At 37.1% G+C, this 21,867-nt stretch overlaps 2 protein-coding genes and 1 long non-coding RNA gene across 3 annotated transcripts in view; 2 read left to right on the plus strand and 1 right to left on the minus strand.

Moving 5' to 3' along the window:
- Positions 1 to 8,896: 8,896 nt before the first annotated feature.
- On the plus strand, positions 8,897 to 11,806 carry LOC134820013 (uncharacterized). The gene is made up of 2 exons (XR_010160838.1): positions 8,897 to 9,094; positions 11,143 to 11,806. It is a non-coding gene; the product is annotated as an uncharacterized LOC134820013 (long non-coding RNA).
- A 3,650-nt stretch (positions 11,807 to 15,456) lies between these two features.
- Positions 15,457 to 21,867, plus strand: part of LOC134820000 (nuclear pore complex protein Nup98-Nup96-like) — a 33,289-nt gene continuing 26,878 nt past the window's right edge. The window contains exons 1-10 of the mRNA XM_063830169.1: positions 15,457 to 15,760; positions 15,890 to 16,160; positions 16,301 to 16,597; positions 16,774 to 16,963; positions 17,081 to 17,164; positions 17,370 to 17,546; positions 17,712 to 17,834; positions 18,023 to 18,175; positions 18,476 to 18,654; positions 18,798 to 19,008. Of these exons, the coding sequence (XP_063686239.1) occupies positions 15,477 to 15,760; positions 15,890 to 16,160; positions 16,301 to 16,597; positions 16,774 to 16,963; positions 17,081 to 17,164; positions 17,370 to 17,546; positions 17,712 to 17,834; positions 18,023 to 18,175; positions 18,476 to 18,654; positions 18,798 to 19,008 (1,969 nt within the window). The 5' untranslated portion in view covers positions 15,457 to 15,476. The remainder of the gene's footprint in view (positions 15,761 to 15,889; positions 16,161 to 16,300; positions 16,598 to 16,773; positions 16,964 to 17,080; positions 17,165 to 17,369; positions 17,547 to 17,711; positions 17,835 to 18,022; positions 18,176 to 18,475; positions 18,655 to 18,797; positions 19,009 to 21,867) is intronic.
- LOC134820012 (uncharacterized) lies at positions 19,500 to 21,327 on the minus strand. Its single transcript, XM_063830188.1, has 6 exons — positions 21,146 to 21,327; positions 20,830 to 20,949; positions 20,568 to 20,684; positions 20,389 to 20,439; positions 20,080 to 20,199; positions 19,500 to 19,961 (listed from the first exon to the last, which is right to left on the minus strand). The coding sequence occupies exons 1-6, from the start codon at positions 21,255 to 21,257 to the stop codon at positions 19,906 to 19,908; spliced, it is 576 nt and encodes a 191-aa protein (XP_063686258.1). The 5' UTR covers positions 21,258 to 21,327; the 3' UTR covers positions 19,500 to 19,905.

Consider the following 21,867-nt stretch of genomic DNA (forward strand, 5'->3'; position numbering starts at 1 on the left):
TGTTTTACTAGCGATCGTGTCCTTTACCCCGGCCCCCTACAATTTGAAGATTTTCTTGGCTAATTCGTTGAACCACGTTAGATTTAATATGTATTAAAGAATTCAGTAAGTTAGCTTTTAATGTACGCTTTAGTTGGTAGTTCGGAAATGTAAACTAAACTCTTTTCATCAGCTGCGCGCCGAACCAGTTTTTCTAAGTATTGTGTCTACTTAGAAAAAATCACTCCACAGTCCACAAGCCATGCCCTCAACTCCTCAGTGAATTACATAGAATCCTGTCTTAGCAGAAAACTGCATGTACTTGGAATATTTATTGATCTATCTAAAGCGTTTGACACGATCTCACATGAAAAACTACTTAATAAACTAGACAACTATGGAATACGTGGAAACGCCAATAGACTCATCGCTAGTTATCTCTCTAACAGATATCAATATGTCTCTGCACTGGGCGAAGAGTCTGACAAGCTGCCTGTTCTCTTTGGAGTTCCCCAAGGCTCTTGTCTCGGACCCTTGCTATTTATAATATATGTTAACGACTTATTTAGAACAACTGATCTGGGCAAGTTCATACTATTTGCAGATGACACAAACATATTCGTAGTAGATGAATGTAGAAAAAAACTGTATGAAAGAGCAAACGAAATTCTTCGTTTGTTACACCAGTACATGAAATGCAACCTATTACATATAAATATAAAGAAATGCTGCTACATTCACTTCAATCCGTCACGTACAGCTACTGATAATGAGGCAGATAACGAATCAGAATATATACTAACTCTGAATAATACGGTAATAAAGCAAGTTAAAGAGACCAAGTTTTTAGGTGTTATTATTGACAAAAAGCTAAAATGGGATGTTCAAATAAGAGCCCTCAACTCGAAACGTAGGTGTGAGATCGGAAGACTCAGTAGAATACGACACGTTATCCCGAAAAAACACCATAAAGAATTGTACCACACGTTATTTGAGTCACACCTAAGATTTGGAATATCGGTATGGGGTGGGTCGAGTAACAATATGCTTCAACCTATCTTCATCACTCAGAAAAAATGTATCAGAATACTATTTGGTGACCTTGAAGCATATCTAGATAAATTTAGAACATGTGCCAGAACACGTTGTATAGATGAACAAATCCTAGGAAGGGAATTCTTTGAAAAAGAGCATACAAAGCCGTTGTTTAACAAGAACGGCCTTCTTACCTGTTTAACGGCCAACTCACCTGTTTAAGAAAAGTTATGGCTTGAGCGATTAATTGACAATATAACTTTATTTTATTTGCTTAAACTGTTTAGGATGCAACCTAATGTCATGATCTTTTTGAACTTATTAGCATTTAGACTGTTAGCTCGCTTCATAAGCATGTCACCTTCGTTCCAAAACTGTTTATGTCCTATGCATACACTCCTTGATAGTTATCTTGATCTAGTATCTTTGTTTCACACAATAGAGCATAAGTTTTGTGGTTTATCCACTGGGCTTAGAGTTTGTGTTTAAGCTACCAAATTTTATTATTATTATTATTACCTTCCACAATCTCTACAAATACACATGTCTATTAGAACTGTTCAAAATTGTCAGATTAGAATCTCCAATCTCACTCCTATCTTTACTCCACAGATCACCATCACAAAGACGTTCAGACCAGTTCATCACCCCGAACCCATCCTCCTCTTTCATTTATCAATCAACAAAAATGTGGAACGACTGTCGAAAAATTGACAGTTTGATAAGCTTTACTAAGTCAACGAACTTAGTTAAATCTTTTGTGTGCCAAGTCGATTTTAATAACGATGAGCTATGATATACCGTTCATCTTAGATTATTGGATCAATCTTATTATATGATTAGATTTTATAAACGAACTTGGCACACAAAAGATTATAATGCGGAGGTTGGCTGGCTCTTCTTGTTAGACTTAGCAGAATACTAATCATTATATATTCATAGCATGAGAACCGGTTGAAGTTTGTAGAAGGAAGATTTATGTTATTGTAGAGTATCAACCGGTACGTATTCCTTTAAACTATATATTTACAATGATCTATATACTACTATATATTTACAATGGATAATTGGAACTTGATATAACTATTTGAGTTTATATTATTGGTGTAATAAATCCTATTTATTACAGGTTCTGTTTCTATTTCAAACCCAGCGAGTTTCTCTTGTAAACAACTCAAGTCCTGTGAACACACATATTAACAGTGGTAGCCTGTTGTCCGTGAGGAATCTGAAGGTACAGAAGAACCAGAGGAAAGCGACTGTGAGGAATCGGGAGATACAAAGGATCCTGTAGTGCAGGTGTTGAATGAAACTGAAGACAACACTATTAGTCGCGTGGTTGAAGAGAACTTGCCCAGAGTAGAGCCAGTGAAGATTGAAGAGGACTGGACCAATGTAGAGCCGGTGAAGAATGGAGCTCTCAATCTCAAGAAGGATGATATAGTGAGATTTAGAGGCCAAGAAACCGAAGACTGGACAAAAGGACTCGTGACAAGTCGGGCAGGAAAATCGACAGGTCAGTACAAGAATGAGTATAACTTGGAGATACAAGACGAAGAAGAAGCCCTGGCCGTGGATTTAGACGGGATGACAGTGGAAAGACTCATGTTTTTGGAAAACGAAGAAGAGGACAGTGATGAGGAACTGCTTTTCATAGAAGAGGACAGATTTGTGTTTAGTGTGAGCAAGGTGTTCACAGAAGATCCTGGCGTAAAAGAAGCTAAAGAATTAGAGTTGTTAAAGTTTCATGAGTTTGGAGTCTATGAAGAAGTAAGAGATGTGGGACAACCGTCAGTATCGTCTCGTTGGATAGTGGCAAAGCGAAATGTTGCTTTACTGTTCTTTGTCTTTAACTTCCTCGCTTCTTCCCCTGTGAGTGACTCTGTGTAGACTTCTAGCCACTTTTTTCCACATACCGTTGCAGGCGCACCTGTGTCTAGTAAACCTTTGTTTACAGTTTCTCCGATGAAGTATGTATACTGTTCGTCTCTTTCAGGTAGAACTACTTCTCTCGTCATATCAGCCAGGTATGTATACCTTTGTCTTTGACCTTCTGTCTTATAAGTATTTCTTTGACCTTCAGTCTTGTAAGTATTATGAGGGCAGTTTGCTACACGATGGTTTGGATTTTTGCAAATATAACAACCCTGGTAGTTTTGGTTGGTTTGCTTTGTTCGGTTATCATTGCCATTACCATACTTTCTGAACTTTCCTTTCCCCCTGAACCTTCCGGTATTGTAAAGAACACCCTCATCTTCACTTTCTGCAGTTTCTCCACTGGCACTGCTGCCTTGTCTACTTCTTTGATCTGTAAACATGATGCCTTGTTCTTCCTTAATAACAGTTTCTATCCGGGTAGGACTTTCAAATGGTACTTCATCTCCAAATGTCTGCTTCAACGATTGGACCATCATTTTATAGTCTAGCTTCGTTATTGTTGCTTTTACAAGCCGTTTCTGGTCCGGGTTAAGGTTTGCTTGATTGAGGAGTTTATACGCTAACACCCCATCCTCGTACACTACTTGTCCTCTCAGTTGGTCTATCTTCTTTCTTTTCTGTTCAAAGTCTCGCACATACAGGTCCATTGCAACACCTTCTGGTCTCTTATAGTGTTCGAAATCTTCAATTGCCATGAACAGATTGTGTGTGGCGTCTTTTAGAAACAGAGAATCCAGCTCTGTTATCAGCTTATCAACTCCGGTTTCAACTCCTAACTCTGCTGGTGCTATTTGTAGTGCTGCTTCATACGCTCTTCCATTCATGGATCCAATCAGACGGCTGGCTTGTTGAGTTTTCTTTGCTGTTGTTCCCAACTGCCACACTTTGACTGCTTTCTTCCAACGGCTGTAGTCGCTGTCATCCTCTAAATTCGGTATCTTCTCGCTCATAACGTGAATGAATGTGACAATTACTACAAACACAAAACTACAGTACACTGACACAAACAGTACACTGACTATAACTAACAGTACACTGACTATAACTAACTAACACTGAGTTTTAAATCTAAATTACTTTCAACACTTGAATCAGTTCAATACTTTCTAGTTAGTCTCTTTCTTCTTTAAATTAACTGAACAGTCTATGACAATTTCTTCCAATTACCTTTTCTCTCCTTTCCTCTGGTTCTTCTTCGGTGGATCTGTCGTCTCTCACAAGTTAACTGAACTGCTACCACTGTTAATATGTGTGTTCTGAAGCTGTGTCAAGGATTGGTTCTTCTCCGCCGTGAGCATACACTTTCTTCCTTCTTCTGTTCAGTAACTAACGACTAGCAATTTTCTAATATTGGATTGTGAAAAGTTGAAATATTTTTACCGCGCACGCACGTTCTTTTAAGCAATTTGTAGAATTTAGGATGATTACGTGTCAAGTGTTTTTAAGTGTTTTTAAAGAGCTTCGAGCTATTTTCAAAAGTTTTTAAATAGGGGGGAATGTTAGACTTAGCAGAATACTAATCATTATATATTCATAGCATGAGAACCGGTTGAAGTTTGTAGAAGGAAGATTTATGTTATTGTAGAGTATCAACCGGTACGTATTCCTTTAAACTATATATTTACAATGATCTATATACTACTATATATTTACAATGGATAATTGGAACTTGATATAACTATTTGAGTTTATATTATTGGTGTAATAAATCCTATTTATTACAGGTTCTGTTTCTATTTCAAACCCAGCGAGTTTCTCTTGTAAACAACTCAAGTCCTGTGAACACACATATTAACACTTCTATAATAAATACGACACTTCAATTTACAGAATGCTTGCTAGAGATAAGACAAAATATTATCAGACTATACATGCAGCATGAGTAACTGGTGGATAAGCCTTCGGTAAAAACGGATCCGGAAAAGTCAATGCGGCACTCGGGTCCTTGGTATTGTCGTCAGTATATTGTCCATTATCTACGTTCTGCTTTCGTAGTTTAAACAATAGTGAGTTCTAAATATACAGCTTTAAACCGATTAAGTATGAATGAATGAAATACCTGACAATCCGCACTCTTATAATCCAAAAGCATGAGTAACTCGTAGTGATGTATGATTTCTAGAAACTTTAAATTAAATTTGGCGCTCACAGGTCCTCATGAATATGTGATCGCCGCATAAGGTTCTGTAAATGCGCAGGGCACCTTCAAGCTTAAATTATTCACCATACTGAGGCAGTCAACCAACGCGCGGCTTTATTTTTATGATATTACTTACTTACTTACCAAAATTTAAATTTGTTTTCCTAAAATTTGTTTTCCTACTTTAGTACATTTTGTAAATCGTAAGTATAAATTAATTTATTAATATATCACTTGTACACATATCACAAATTATTATTTTTTAAATAAAACAATTTAATTTCTGTGAATTGGTTAACTTGACTTAAAATATTTGAACTAAATATGAATTGATTGTGGGCATAAAATAAAATGTTGTTTAATAATTTTGTTTTATTTAACTCTTCAGAACATGGTCAGCAAACTTTATAGTTTAAATAACCGAAGCCCCTATTAGTGGACAAAAATTAAACTAGCTCAGTAAAATGTAAGATAAAGCAGTTTATGAATTAGAGCTTGGTATTCGGGTATCATTTAATGAAATATAATTATGTATTAGGGTTCATAGTGCTACACAAGATCATCGACAGTATGTTTTGTGTGTTGCAATTGCTTTTTCTGACGACCAACCATATTAGGGTTTGCAATCGATAATATCGGCGATAAAATTATAGGCGATAATTCGTAGTAAAATCGTTATCGGTTATCGGCGATAATTTCTGACCGATAAACCGATAATTTCAGAAATTTCTTTTCAAAAATAATTTCGGAATTTTCGAGACTTTACAGCTAACTCGCAGATTCTTACCTCCCATTTTCACTAGATTGATCATAAGATATGTGTGAAACTGATCAAAACATCTGAATTTGCTACTTAAGTACTTAAATCAGCAAGATTTGCAATGTTATCTTATCACTGTTGATTGGTGAAACAAGGTATGTACTATGTAAAAGTATTCATATTTCATGGGATAGTTGCATATTTGAATTCAACGGAATTAAAGTTTAAACGGTAAATCTGTAATAAGTATCCCCTAGTTTCGCCCCACCCTAATACAGATAAGCTGTTCACTTCAAACTATCAATTCAGTTACAACCGTATAAGGTAATAATTTGAACCCGACACAGTACACAGTACACACCATAACAACACAATACACTCCTGCACAGTCCACACTCCACGCCCCTCCCCTGAGAAATGCCGATGATTAACTTGCCGATGATTAACTTGCCTGGGTCGCTCATTTGCTTAAATAGTTGATTGATTACGTTACACGTATCAGTTGTTATCTGTTTTCTGTTGTGTCTCGGAAAACTAGTTAATCTTGATATGTCAACCAACGAGATCTGGAAACATTTCACAAAAGAGGGGGACAACGTGGCCTGCATGCAATGTGACAAGTCTTTTCTCAGCACAACAGCCAAAAGGTCTTACACTAATCTTTGGTACCACTTGAGAGTTAAACACGGTATAGAAAATGCAGCTGCTAATAATGATAAATCTTCGGCATCCCCCAAAGTCAAGCGACCAAAAAATCAGTCCCTAATAGTATCTTACATCGAAAAGAAAACTCAAGCCGAAATGTATAGCCGTTTAGCGGCTGTGGAGTTCCACTTTGTGTAAGATTGTTATTGTCACTGACTGTTCACTGTAAGTGTAAAGTATATCGGATCTTCACTTTCAATTAATTGACTATTTTGAAATTACGCGTTTACAATTTGTGTACGATATCTCGGGAATTCATGACCCTCAATCACGGAAGTTATAAATCATGAACGTATGATTAATTAAGCCACTGAATCGATGGAAAATAAGCTAATTGTTCTGACCAAATTTTATCGCCGATAATTATCGTTATCGCCGATAATTGAAAAATTATTATCGGTTATCGGCGATAAAAAATTGTGGACCGATAATGCAAACCCTAAACCATATGTCAAACAGAGCATATGCCATCCAATAGTATACTCCTTACTGCTACTTCTAATTGACATCCTGTATGTATATAAGTAAAACAAAATTTAAGTAAAACAAAATTTAAATTTTATTGCCATTACAATGAATAATGATATCATAATAAGTATAAGTAGACATCCGATAATAAACTTGTTACATCCAGTACAACCCAAGATGTCAGCCGACGCGACTTACAAAAATAAAGAAAGCTAGCATGTTATGTTCATTGTTCATAGTTTTTCTAACGAGCATGCTTAGCACTTAGGCTGTACGGAAATAGCTTTAATTCTACGTCATATTAAAAACTTTACATCATTTTTGAGATACAAAAATAAATTTGTAAAATAAATAACTCTTTTGCTGCTTAGGCGCGGCACTGTGCTTGACCCACATGCTAAACAGTGTGTAGCAACACATCGCTGAAAACAGAAGCTGAATGAGCTATATAAAGGGGGTGCCTATGGGAAATATGTCAAGTCTAAAATACACAGCAATGATGACCCTTAAAATAATACAAAATAAAACTTATTTCTACGGTTAGGTGATCGAACCCGTCGTGATTTTTATCCAAATACTACGTAATCCAGAGTAATATAAAATTCATGCAAACAATGTACACAGGGTAATCCAGCAATGGTAACTAAAAATACAATTCTATTAATAAATTAAAATCTTTGTCTTTCTTTTGTCTTCCTTTCTAATTTAACAATCTGAAAAAAAATTCCAAAGAAAACCCCTCTTTTAAAAAATCTGAGTAAAAATAATTAAAAAACCCCTGTAAGAAATAAAAGCCCCAGTACCAATTAAATGCACAGTCTTTTGTGTCAAGACTTACTATTTCCACCACACTAATCTAATCTAGTTGCTGTGCAGAAGCTATTTCATAAGTGATTACCGATTAGCTGTAGCATGCTTCATTAATTGACGATGTCAATTCATCTCAGCTCGGCGCGGCACAGTAGCGCATCTCGCTTATCTACAGATGAGAAGCCTCATTGAGTGCGCGGCGCGGCACAGTAACGCATAGCGCTACAACATGCTTCATTACAATTTCCGTATTTTATGACTATTGTATATTTTATTGCTTACATATTATATTTATCTAATCTAATATAATCTAATCTAATATGTCTCAGCATCAACAAGTAAAGGTGGCAATTAGATTTTGACCGTTCTGTGTATTTTGATAAAAATTTTGATTTTTATGGTAAGTATTTAAAGTTAAAGTGCACAAATCTGTATAAATATATATATACATCTTTGTACTATTTTCACAATTACTTTAAAACCAAAACACCCCAGCGAACGCCGCGGGCTTCATGCGCCGCTAAAACGTTTAAATTTCATTTTTATAATCCTCCCAAGACTCCTGTTAAGACAAATTGCGAATGTTTAGCTTTAAAACTACTCTGTTCTTAAAACAATTGTTTTAATCATCGAATACTGAAGAGTTCAATTCAATCCAAGGTAAATTGTTTAAATTATGAGTGATCATGAATGAAAAATGAATAATTTACACGTAAAATTTGCCTCAAAATTTGTCTTGAAAAATAACCATAACTCTGGCTATGATTTGAATTTTGAAAATTTAAAATGCTATATAGTGCCGCGCACAAAAATGTTCCGCGCATTTAAAACGTGTCGATAATGCGCCCAAACCAATGTCGCGTTGGATAATATGTAATAGTATCCAAGCTGGTTGAATTCACAATTTTCATTTCTTGTTCCAGTTTGTAGCTTTGTGTGGCAGCCATATTGGTTTTATGCGTGCGCATATATTGCGCGCTATCTATATATCTTACCGTTAAATGTACGTTTACAGATTTAATCGAGATCTCTGCGAGGCTTTTATAATTATGTATGATATAGCTTGATATGCTGTTACTTCAAATTGCTGTAATTTCTATTTATATTGACTGAAGTAGAGTACAAAATAAAATTATTTGCTCTCTAATTTTAAGGATGTCGACCTGCAACTGAAATTGAGTGATATTCGACTATTTCAATTTAGATTCGCTAGTCAACAAAATGATTGCTCACTCCGAAATAACGACTTTCAAGGAATGGTATGTACCCTATTATTTACAACAAGGCTCCCAGCATTATAGTAAAACATAGACAATAGACAATATTTTAATATAAACTATAATTAATTTTTGACCGGGAACATTCAGCAGTTAACTTTGTCGTATTTTAAAACAAGTAACTCTGGCCCAGTTCGTAGAGAAGATGGATTTGCTGTATTTTAAAACAAGTAACTCGGGCCCAGTTCGTAGAGAAGATGGATTTGCTTTACCTGAGGACCCCAGGCTATTATGTTCATTAACATATAGATTTGGCGGAATGACAGGCTGAGCGCGGCCCAGTAAGGATTTGCTGTATTTTAAAACAAGTAACTCGGGCCCAGTTCGTAGAGAAGATGGATTTGCTGTATTTTAAAACAAGTAACTCGGGCCCAGTTCGTAGAGAAGATGGATTTGCTGTATTTTAAAACAAGTAACTCGGGCCCAGTTCGTAGAGAAGATGGATTTGCTGTATTTTAAAACAAGTAACTCGGGCCCAGTTCGTAGAGAAGATGGATTTGCTGTATTTTAAAACAAGTAACTCGGGCCCAGTTCGTAGAGAAGATGGATTTGCTGTATTTTAAAACAAGTAACTCGGGCCCAGTTCGTAGAGAAGATGGATTTGCTGTATTTTAAAACTTACCTGAGGACCCCAGGCTATTATGTTCATTAACATAATATAGATTTGGCGGAATGACAGGCTGAGCGCGGCCCAGTAATTTAAAACAAGTAACTCGGGCCCAGTTCGTAGAGAAGATGGATTTGCTGTATTTTAAAACAAGTAACTCGGGCCCAGTTCGTAGAGAAGATGGATTTGCTGTATTTTAAAACAAGTAACTCGGGCCCAGTTCGTAGAGAAGATGGATTTGCTGTATTTTAAAACAAGTAACTCGGGCCCAGTTCGTAGAGAAGATGGATTTGCTGTATTTTAAAACAAGTAACTCGGGCCCAGTTCGTAGAGAAGATGGATTTGCTGTATTTTAAAACAAGTAACTCGGGCCCAGTTCGTAGAGAAGATGGATTTGCTGTATTTTAAAACAAGTAACTCGGGCCCAGTTCGTAGAGAAGATGGATTTGCTGTATTTTAAAACAAGTAACTCGGGCCCAGTTCGTAGAGAAGATGGATTTGCTGTATTTTAAAACAAGTAACTCGGGCCCAGTTCGTAGAGAAGATGGATTTGCTGTATTTTAAAACAAGTAACTCGGGCCCAGTTCGTAGAGAAGATGGATTTGCTGTATTTTAAAACAAGTAACTCGGGCCCAGTTCGTAGAGAAGATGGATTTGCTGTATTTTAAAACAAGTAACTCGGGCCCAGTTCGTAGAGAAGATGGATTTGCTGTATTTTAAAACAAGTAACTCGGGCCCAGTTCGTAGAGAAGATGGATTTGCTGTATTTTAAAACAAGTAACTCGGGCCCAGTTCGTAGAGAAGATGGATTTGCTGTATTTTAAAACAAGTAACTCGGGCCCAGTTCGTAGAGAAGATGGATTTACTGTATTTTAAAACAAGTAACTCGGGCCCAGTTCGTAGAGAAGATGGATTTGCTGTAGTTGTCAGTTTACGGACAAATAAAGTCGAAAAGCATTAATCAGAATATGTTTTAGGCTGTCCCAAAATTTCGGATTCTTTTTCTGGAGTTTGAAATTGGCGGGAATTTTAAAACTCTCGTTGTGGTACTGGTACCAAACCAATATTTTCAGCGCAGAGTTTTAGCGCGCGCCAAGAGCACACACGTATTTTTGCATTGAAGCCGCGCGTTATTTGCACGTGCACTTCTACAGATTAAAATTTGGAGAGGGCCCTTACTGCTTACATTACTAAGTTGTTATGTAGTAATATTGTGAATTTGTCCGAAACTGGAAACAAATCTTGTAAAATTTTACGAATAGAAGTTATAGTATTACTTTGATTGACGATGTCAATCCTTCGCATCTCGCCGATCTGTGGTTGCGAGAAGCATTATTTGATGCGCGCGCGACCCAGTAGTGCATCGCACTACAAAGTATTACTTGACTGTAAAAATTTACTGAGTTTCACTTCCATATTTCAGGATCCGACCGCTGATATTAAAATTGAAGAGTTAGATTTCATTGGAACATGGAATTACTGTAATGGAAAATAAAACAGGTCTTGCTGAGGATGAAGAAATGTTATGTGGGGAGAAAATGGGCTACTGGAAGTAGACCTTCTTAAACAAAGACGACTTTCACAAAATGTTTAAAAGATCACGGTCGCGGCATCGAACCCTGGACGCTTCCCCTGCCACTGTCAGACACTCGAGATTAGTACTAGTAGTGTGCGCTACTCGAGCTGTTGATATATGAGTTCTTCGGTGTTATTTAAATATAATTGTAATATGTAATGACTGACAGTGCGAGATATCTTTTTTGTTTCTATTTGATGTGTTTAGTGTTTGTGTTGCATTCTAATATAAACCGCGTATTAGTTTCTTGTCAATTTTAAATTTGATAAGTTTATCTTTAAACTGTATTTATTAGCAGTAATAGTTACATTTTGGTATTATATCTATATTTATTATTGTAATACTGTTGTATAATGCTGTTTCTTCCTCATTGTAGCTTACATATAGGATAGCATACTTTGCTATGATCTTTAATCACAGTTGACAATACTTGATTAGAGTTAATGATTGTACGCGTTTGAAATCTTGATTTGATATCATTATAACCTTTACTAATGTTCAGATGAATGAATTTGATGTTTTATTTTTCCTCGGCACTATTGAAAATCCTTTACGGGATAGAATCGGCACTGTCAAATATCTTTAAAAGGTTCGTAAACGGAATTACAGTCGATCTCCTGACAAATTTATGCCGAAAATTTGTTTTAACACGCGCAGCAATATGAAGCCCGCGGCGTTCGCCGGGGTGCAAAACTGACTCGACTCCTAAAGCATAAACAGCTGAAATATCGTTTTACAAGCCTGTCACGTGCGCGCGTCTGACCAAAATAGTTATTTGATCATAACTCGTCAAAAAATGATTTTTATGCTAAGTATTTACTGGGCCGCGCTCAGCCTGTCATTCCGCCAAACCTTTATTAATGAACATAATAGCCTGGGGTCCTCAGCTAAGCTAAGTATTAGGTCTAATTCAAAATCAGCATATAAAGTGTATAGTATTGGTTTAACTTACTTTCACAATCCCACAGATTATTCATATACCATGAAAACGTATAAGCATAATTACTTATCGTATAAGCATATTAACCGGGCCACGCTCAGCCTGTCATTCCGCCGAATCTCTTGTAGCGCGATACACTACTGGGCCGCGCCGCGCATCTTCTCGTATGCAGATCGGCGAGATGCGAAGGATTGACATTGTGAATCAACCGAATCTTTAGCTATTTTATGATTATGAACATAAATATAATAGCCAGAGGTCTTCAGGTAACATGGGGGTGATACAAATCAGCGTCCGAAAATACATCGATTGAAGTTGGTTTGAACTGTTGGGGCCCTTTTAGAACAATCTCGAAGATCGACTGAAAAGTGATTTAGCACGCATGTTTCAAAATATGTTTAATGGCCCTAATTTAAATTAATCGATATTTTTTTTACTAAATATAAATGAAACCATTAATTGACAATGTCAATTCATTGCAGCTCGGCGAGGCCCAGTTGCGCATTTCTGATCTTGCCGATCTAGCGAGAAGCTTAATTGAGTGCAAGGCGCGGTCCAGTAACGCATCGCGCTACAAATGAAACAAATAATAACAATTTTGCATTGATTTTCGAGCAATGCACATTGCACAACCTGGCTGCGCCGTACATCAAATAACAAACAACAAATAAATATGATGTTTCTCGCATTTGAGAAAATAATTTTAAATTGTCGAAATCAAATTAAATTTTAAATCAATTAATATTAAATATGAGGCAAAAAATGTCAAAAGTTACTATTTTTTACTTGTTTAATTTTGTATCTTTAATTCTTCTAATGTGTTGTGTTTCATTGTACAGATTCATGCACAATCGTGCAACTTCTCGTCATTGAGATGATGGGTTTGGTAACGTTTGACAATGGTCCCACGGATTAAAATAAATCTAAAATCGAGCGCAGCTTTCCAATTTTATCAAGTTCTTCCTGATTATTTATACTTGTTGACCTTTTGTTAATACGAAATGATGGAACACCCACCAATGTGTTTAAAAGTCGCCATATGCAGTCGATTGATTAAGAGTTAATCATTTGAAATGTCCAGTTTGTACAGTGATGAACCCTACATCCCAACTTGATGTCGTGCTGTCGCCTCAGACAATACCCAACATAACAGCACGTCCCAATGCAGAGCTTTTAGGCAGAAAAAAAACTGTCCAGGTAGCAAACTCAGTTTTTTGTCAGCAGTTCCTGAGCAAACTAGCTCTTTGTTTTACTATCTTCGTTTTTCACTTACTTTTGTTAGGGTGCCGCCCAGTTAATATAATTCCGTGTTGAATTTGGAAATCGTTTACATTTCTATGTAACCATACGTTTATGCAACCTGACACGGATCTGTGCAAAATACAGGGTGGGCCAAAAGTCAGTACCCATAAGTTAGGTCTTATACCTCCGCCGTGTTTTATATTTGGGTGTTGTTGCTTTGCAGATGGCATACTGTACCTATATACTACTTGTTCAAGTATTCCGTCGCCATAATTTGAAAATCCGAATAATTTAGACCACGCCCATTCAATATTAAAATACCTATATTGTTCTCTCTGAACATGCTGGACGCCTAATTTTTTCAGAGACGGAAGATTATTAAATGTTGCATCTGATCTGGAAAAAAAATGAAACAAAACGGATTAGAAATGACGAAGTTATCAAACATTTTGTGTATCTCGGTAAAAAATTACTGGATGATTATGTGACACTGTGTCACGACACCTTAATTGGGCACCTTCAAAGTTTCCCATAATGTTTAACGGGGTGGTTAACAGGGTCACCCAATCACGTGATTAGGTATTAAACCTATCACCTGATCACACGTAATAAATACATTTTTTATTCTTCTTATCTCGGTCATCTGAGAAGCTGCAGCTCTAGCTTCTATATACAAAAAAAACCCTCGTTCGCTTACCTCTGTCCTTGACTCTTTTGTCCCTTCGGCATTTTGAGTCATGGATTGGGATAAATCGATTGCTTAGGACCACGTCCGATACATCCAGAGCAAGCACGTGGTATACTCAACATACCAACTAGAGTCCATCTTCATAACCAAAAAGTTTATGAAGCTGGCTAAAATATATATAGAAGCTTTGTCTGTGAAGACTTTGATTGTGTTTTAGTGTCACAGTTTGTAAAACTAACCATTATTAAGTAGAAAATTGGCAGGCCAGTATTTTGATTAAGGTGGAATCTCTTGTTAAAATAAAATAAATGCATATACTGCATATATGAAGTGGTTCCACTCAATGATCTCATTAAACTATATAAAAAATAAGTATAAAGAATAAGGAAAAGGAACGGGAATGAAGCCAATACCAGAAGTGAAACCCCACCAAAGAATAATTGATCCTTAGGTAGACCTGTTGAAATAAAGTAACTGAACTTTAACTGTAAGTATAAGAAAAGACGAAAGGAATCAAGGAAATAATGTAATGAGAACATCATCAGCAGATGACTTGGCACACCGGTTTCGGGGGTTTAACACCTGTACCGGTTTAATGTGCCAAGACCCCCTAGCAATCGCTCGTCAGTAATCACCTGTCCACGTTAAATGTGATGTCAAGGATGTCGCTGACATCAAGTATACTGTATTTGTACAGAATACTAGGTCGGTCTTTCAGCAGCTTTCTGAATTTACTCTGCAGGAGTCTGTCATTATAACATCTTGAAAGAAGTGTCCTATAAAGGGTGTTGGTAGAACACAGAAAAGAATCAAGGTCAGAGATAATGGAAGAGTAACGAAGGATCTGACCGTAAAAAACATGAGCATGTTGCTTGTGCACGATGGAGGATGCTTGGTCATGTCCTTTGCAGTAATAACAACTTACCTGCACAGCTTGCATCACACTTTGCAGTAGAGAGTCAAGAGTACTAAAATGGGTAGAGAAGGCAGACACCAGTCGAACTTGCCCAGGACTATAAAATTTAATTTAATTTATAAGAACATTCCATTTGTAAATACAGACGATTTGTACAGCTGTATAAGAATATCAGTCTCTGATAGAGCAGGATGGAAGATCAAGAAATTGTATTAGTTTATGTATCTGTATTTCTTACTTTCAGATCAGGTTACTTATCATATCTTTCAGATGTTCAATTATGTTCTATATTTGATTTGAATAAAGTAATATAATGTAGTTTGAGGAGTCCTCATTCTCCTTACGTCTGACAATGGCGTTTCTCTTAATGCTAATATATAACAATCTTAGCTGTTATGTTTGGAAGCTCAAATACATTTGGAAGCTCCACATTTGGAGGTTTTGGTGCTAACACAAACAACAATGCCACCTCTGGGGGACTCTTTGGAAACAAAGCAACCAACGCTTTTGGAAGCCCAGCAGCAAGCACCTTTGGCTCCACCACCGGCACTGGCTTTGGAAACACAACAAGTGGAGGTCTATTTGGAGCCAAGCCAGCCAACACAGGCACCACTCTATTTGGAGCCAGTAATACTGGCACAAGTTCTTTTGGCAACACTACATTTGGTGGAGCAACAAAGTAATTTAATTTTATATATATTGAATTTCATCCTGCCCTGTTATCTTCTTTCAATGCAATGATGACCTGAATAAAATTGAGAATTTTAGGTTACTTTTTGTCACAATATCTTACATTTTGAAATTTCAGCCCTACTACTAACACTGCATTTGGAGGATCCTCAATATTCGGTAACAATAATGCCAGTACAGCCAGTACTGGTGGACTCTTTGGGAGCACAGGAAACACATTTGGAAGTAATACCACAAGTGCTTTTGGGTCAACCCCTGCTAATACTGGCTCTTCATTATTTGGTGGCACTGCATCCACATTCGGAGCATCCACTCAGCAGAATGGATCAAATATAAAATACAACCCAATGATTTCTCAAGACACTCAACAAATCAAAGGTCAACATCAGGTGAGAATACGGTTTTAAAACTGTTCTTAAGCATTCCACTATTTATATTTGTACTGCGTAGTCCCTTTTTCAAGTTAAAGCATTGCCCTTATATCAAAAATTTGAAGTGTCACTGGTTTCTTAATTTTCTTAATTCCCAGACTGTTCAAGTAAAACTACAAGTCATAACGGGCATGAAAGAGTACGAGACAAAAAGTGTAGAAGAGATACGCTGCGAAGACTACATTGCTGGCAGAAAAACTGGCCCAGCTGCAGGAACTACAGCTGCTCCAACTGGGGGCATGTTTGGTGCAACTCCAGCAGCTGCCACTACCACCAACACCTTCGGGGGATTTGGTTCCAACACCAATACTAACACTTCTGGAGGACTGTTTGGTGCCACAAATAACACTGCCACAACCGGTGGGCTGTTCGGAAATACTAATACAGCTGCCAAGGTAAATCGTGAATTGTACATATCTAGCTTAAAATTTACTCTAACATGGAAAGCATTGTTAGTTATAAACTCCTGAGACCTTAATCATGGTTGTATACTACTTGTTTGTTAATATGCTTACTTAATATGCACTTGAATTTATTGTACTTGATTTTCTTAAAATCAAATTATTTTTAGCCAGGAGGATTGTTTGGAAGCACAAATACAGGTACAACCAGCTTATTTGGTGGCACAACCAACACCAACACTGGAGGCACATTCGGTGCCACAAACACTTTCGGTGCCACAAACACTGCCAGTACATTTGGTAGCACTGGAACTAGCCTATTTGGGAACACCAATAATGCTAAACCTGGTGGCCTTTTTGGTAAGTTTTTCAACTAATTCTGACTAATTATAAAACTGTGAGTGAAATCTGTGCAATATATCACTTACGGAAATTTAACTTATGCCCGGTCACGGTTTAATCATGTAAACTTGTCAGGTAACACTGCAACTAGTACTGCTGCTACTGGGGGATTGTTTGGTGGCACTGCTACTAACACCTTTGGAAACAACACCAATACTGGTAACACTACTGTTCATCTTTTTATCTGTTACATCTACTGCTTATTTCTATCGAAAAAACTTCTCCAATGATTATTTCATCGTGATTTAAGAAAATGTTGTTGAGGATTTTAAACCATTTATCTTGATAAAGTGGGATCCATCTCAATTATCTATTTCTCGATATCTTTCATTTTGGGACCGAAAAACATACGACGTTATTTCAGGAACAAGTCTGTTTGGTAACACGAACACAAATACTCCAGCTGCAGGAGGCCTGTTCGGTAATACTGCCGCAAACAACACTTCAGGAAGCTTGTTCGGAAACACAGCCAACAAACCAACTTTCAGCGCTTTTGGGAACACCAATACTGCCGCTGGTACCACAGGGTTTGGTTCTACTGGTGAGTTGATAATTAATGATTTAAATTTATTGTTGAGAAAATTCAGCATTCAATTAAATGTGTTGAATATGAGATTGCGATACTGAATCATACCTCTGCCTTGTGCCTACATTTACTGGTTTATAGTCGATAAAAGTCATTAGCTTGAGGAACAAATCTCCCCAGGAACGGGTCTGTTCGGTAACACCAACGGTAAACCAGCATTCAGCCTGGGTGGAAACACAGGAACCACGTCACTCTTTGGGAACAACAACACAGCTACCAATACTTTCGGTGCAGCCAACACAGGTATTTACATCTGGTATACTGGTACCACATTGGTTCTACACTGGTATCTACATCTGACTGAACCTTGTAATTATAAAATAAATTCAGTTTTTGTAAGACTAATAAGTCAGACCGGTCGCCAGCTACGTTTTACTTTTACTAAGGAATACTTTAGTCATGAACCATTGTTAAACTATGATAATCGACAGGAGGGAGTATGTTTGGGAACACCGCCGCCAAACCAGGAGGCTTGTTCGGAACATCAACGTTCGGTGCCGCTAACAACACTGGAACATCACTGTTCGGCAATAACAACGCTAACAACTCTTTATTAGGGGGTAACAATCAGCAGCCTGTTTTAGGTGAGTTAAAGAAGTAGCTAGAGGATACACTGGCACGGTTATGATCCAGAGTTATTAATAACCGCGACCGGTCATAAGTTAAATTTGTGCTGAATGCTGGTTTATTGTTGTTGGTAAAGAAGTAGCTCAATACGGGGCTTTTTTATTGTGTACATTGCACGTGCAATAACCTGTTAAGAAAACATTAAATTTCGTTTCCTCAACTCGCAGCTGTTTTTTAATTACCTGTGCCATTCCTTACTACCATTTTATTTAATAAAATCTGAATTTGAACTGATATGATTATCTGACCGTATTCAGGTGCTTCACTAGACAGTACACATATCCACCAAGTTGTAGCAGCCCTCTCCTCCACCCCCTTTGGAGACTCACCCCTCTTCAGAACCGCTCTCAACGAACACAAGAAACTGAAACCCTCTACCCCTCCTCCTGCCAGTCTGGGAAATAACAAGAGCAGAATTAATACCAAACTTTCTGCTGTAAGTGTTTGAGAATGTTTAAATAGTATGTAACTCTGCTCTTTTTTACTGGAACAGGCGATCAATTTACTAAACTAAATGACAATATGCAATTTCTTTATTCATAATGTAGTGAGCCCTAACAAGATCTATTTTTGTACCAGGTACGACCAAAGCCCCTGAACGCAGGATATAACCAGCTATTTGAGGGTCTAGAAGACGACATATCACCGTCCCCTGAAGCGTTCCTTCCACGTAGCAGTCTTAAGAAACTAGTTCTACAGTCTAACAGATACAGTGAGCCAGAGACACCTGATCCTGTGGAAACAGTCAGTAAAGCTGAGCAGTACCATGTAGACGACAACCAACAACCAGGTATGTTTGTTTAACGTCATATTAATATAATTACGTTATAATATCGAGACTATTTATAGTATTTTTGTGGTCTTATTGGACTTTTGTAATTTTTTTGAACTTAATAATAGGCGTTAAGTAATGTTGATTTTGCATAATATATTTGTGGTCTCATTGAAAGTTTGGGGATTTTCTGGGAATCGTGTGTCTGGTTATTAATAACTCTGGATCATAACCGTGCCAGTGTATCCTCTACCCGAGGGCAATTTGAGGTTGGAATGTTACAAAGCTGTCGCTGAAGCCTAAAAGAAATACCGAGCGAGTATAATCGTCATTCGTCAACATTGACTTTGTTGATTAGACAGAATTGATCAAGGGTGCCCAGCTCAGTGGAATGTTTTTCACACGTTTCATCCTCCTCTCTTTGCGGTTATTGGCGTTATTAAAAAGAGTTAAACTACTATACCTTTGTAAAAACTTATTTTTTGATAAAATTGCAAAATGCGATCCAATGAAATCAATGACTAGATGGCGGGGTAAAACAGAAATTTAAACATTACAACAATTTACTGCCTGGAAACACGTCATTATAATACCGAGCAATTGTCTCCTAATAGTACAGCGTATATTTTATCAATAGTCTAAATATAGATGTCTATGTTTCTAACCTTCTAAAGCAAGGGTTCTTTGTGAAAAATGTAAATTTCCCTAACATAAAATAATCATTCAATCAATTATGTACATGCAACTTATCAATATTTCCCTTCGTCTGTTCATTCATTAAACTGCAACTGTCCATTTAGCTGAGCATCAATCGGAATATTACGATTTTTGCGATCCTCAGCGCCGTATGGTCAACACTAAGCAGTTTTCCATGATGATTTCAATTGTCTCTTATGGTCACGTGTTCTCCTCTGTTCATTCCAAAGTACAACAAGCTAAACGTGATCCAGCATTGCCAGTCTTACGGCTCCCTGAAAGTTTTAGATTGTAGAAGAGCACAGTAAAATAGACATCACAAAAAGAGTTGAAAACAATTGCAAGAAATTGTTCTGGGTTGGGTGTAAAAAATATAAAAATAACTTAAGTTACCGTTGTCTCCACCAAGACCCAAGTCGTCTGTACCCGCGTGAAGGACTACTGCTCGTCCTCTTAAAGAATTTTCTCCTTCCAGAGCAAACCTATCTTCTTCCACGTAAAATTTGTCTCCATCTTCAATTAAGGATCATATTAGAAAACAATAAAATTTGAATCCTGTGCCGTATTGTATGAGATGAAAGATTCAGAAAACAGAGTCATCAAGCCCAGTAATAAATCTCTAAAATTTATAGATTTTAAAATCGATTCACTGGAAGTTTCACTGGAAGTTTCACTGAAAGTTTCACTGAAAGTTTCACTTACTCGTTCCGGTTCCCTGACCCACTATGAAGTTGAGAGTCGTCAAAACAAATCCTGAAAAAAAGGAATCTGAAGACGTTCATCATCTCCATTTGACACCTATTCTCAAGGTCTTAGGAGTTGTTATGTTTTCTATCAGCACAAAAGATTACAAATCATCTCAACTTGTTTAATTATCTTACCGTCCTCTGCATCCACATTTCCAAAATCTCCAACATGATGAGAAGATGCTGGACCACCCGCTGCTCCGTGATCTACTCCGTCAGGGTTGAAGTGGCCTCCAGTCGTCAGGCAATTATCTGTAGTATGTTGGGTCATTTCCAGATGTTTTCTAATTCTCAAAGTGAGAATTTGCATTTTATATCAACTAGGGGATTATGCTAGGTTTACAATGTTCATGCAATGATTATTGATTATAATTTTGGTTTAACTAATTTAGCTTACTTTCTGTAACAGGAGCAGCGTGGACATGAAAGCCATGTTTTCCGTCAGATACTTTCGGGTACGAAACGGCAACTTTAACCTCTTGGCCTTTCCCAGGAGTGCTATAAAATGCTACTTTACCTGGAATTGACAAAAATTAAACCAGTCATGATGGTGTTCCTTTAATTTAAGTTGAAATGTACTTGAAAAAGACGATATGTTTCTTTACACTGAACTTTCAACAAGATTTAGCTAAAGCTCTAGACCTGGTTGTTAACCTGGTCATGGGAAATTAAAATCAGACATCGAATTTCTTAACTCTAAATAGAAAGCTTACCAATCTTCTTTCCATGGTTATGTAATCGGAGATGACATGATGCTATCTGATCGTACTTATGGCTCGTTGACGCCAATTGGAGAACGGCAGCAAATATCAGCAACTGTAGCATCTTTCTGCAACTTCAATAAAAAGTTTAGGCGAAATCACAATTTAACAAAAAGAAAATGCCACATTGCATGGGCAGATAATAATCTTTTTGCGTGACTACAGCCAGGCAATCATGTTATTATTATTTTGCAACAACTTCAAAATCAAGGCAAATACTTCAAAACCAAGGCAAATACTTCAAAATCAAGGAAAAAACTTCAAAACAAGGCGATGTGGAAATGAAAAGAGTAGATTCCATAAACTCCTTCCTGGCTCCCGACCAACTAAAGAATATAATCTAACCGTTTAATCTGGGCTCCTGTTTCTAGATATATATATATTCTAGACTGTAAATGCAAGTCCCGAATACTAAATATATATTCTAGACATTTAATCTAATCGGAATATTTGAATGTCGGGCTGGAAAGATAACGCTGTCTTTGAAAAATTTCAAATTGATAAATTACAACGAGATCTAAAGTTATGGTCGACTAAAAATGATCTCTCGATTATCAACATGAATGAGAGAGATACGAGGTAAAGTGACTTCACGTCACAGCATACTGAGATAATGTCCTGAATAGACAACTTTTCGTCCATTATATAATTAAGGTACGAGTTTGTACAGCGGT

Source organism: Bolinopsis microptera, chromosome 8 (assembly GCF_026151205.1).
Source record: "Bolinopsis microptera isolate Bmic1 chromosome 8, MBARI_Bmic_1.0, whole genome shotgun sequence".
Taxonomy (NCBI): Eukaryota; Metazoa; Ctenophora; class Tentaculata; order Lobata; family Bolinopsidae; genus Bolinopsis; species Bolinopsis microptera.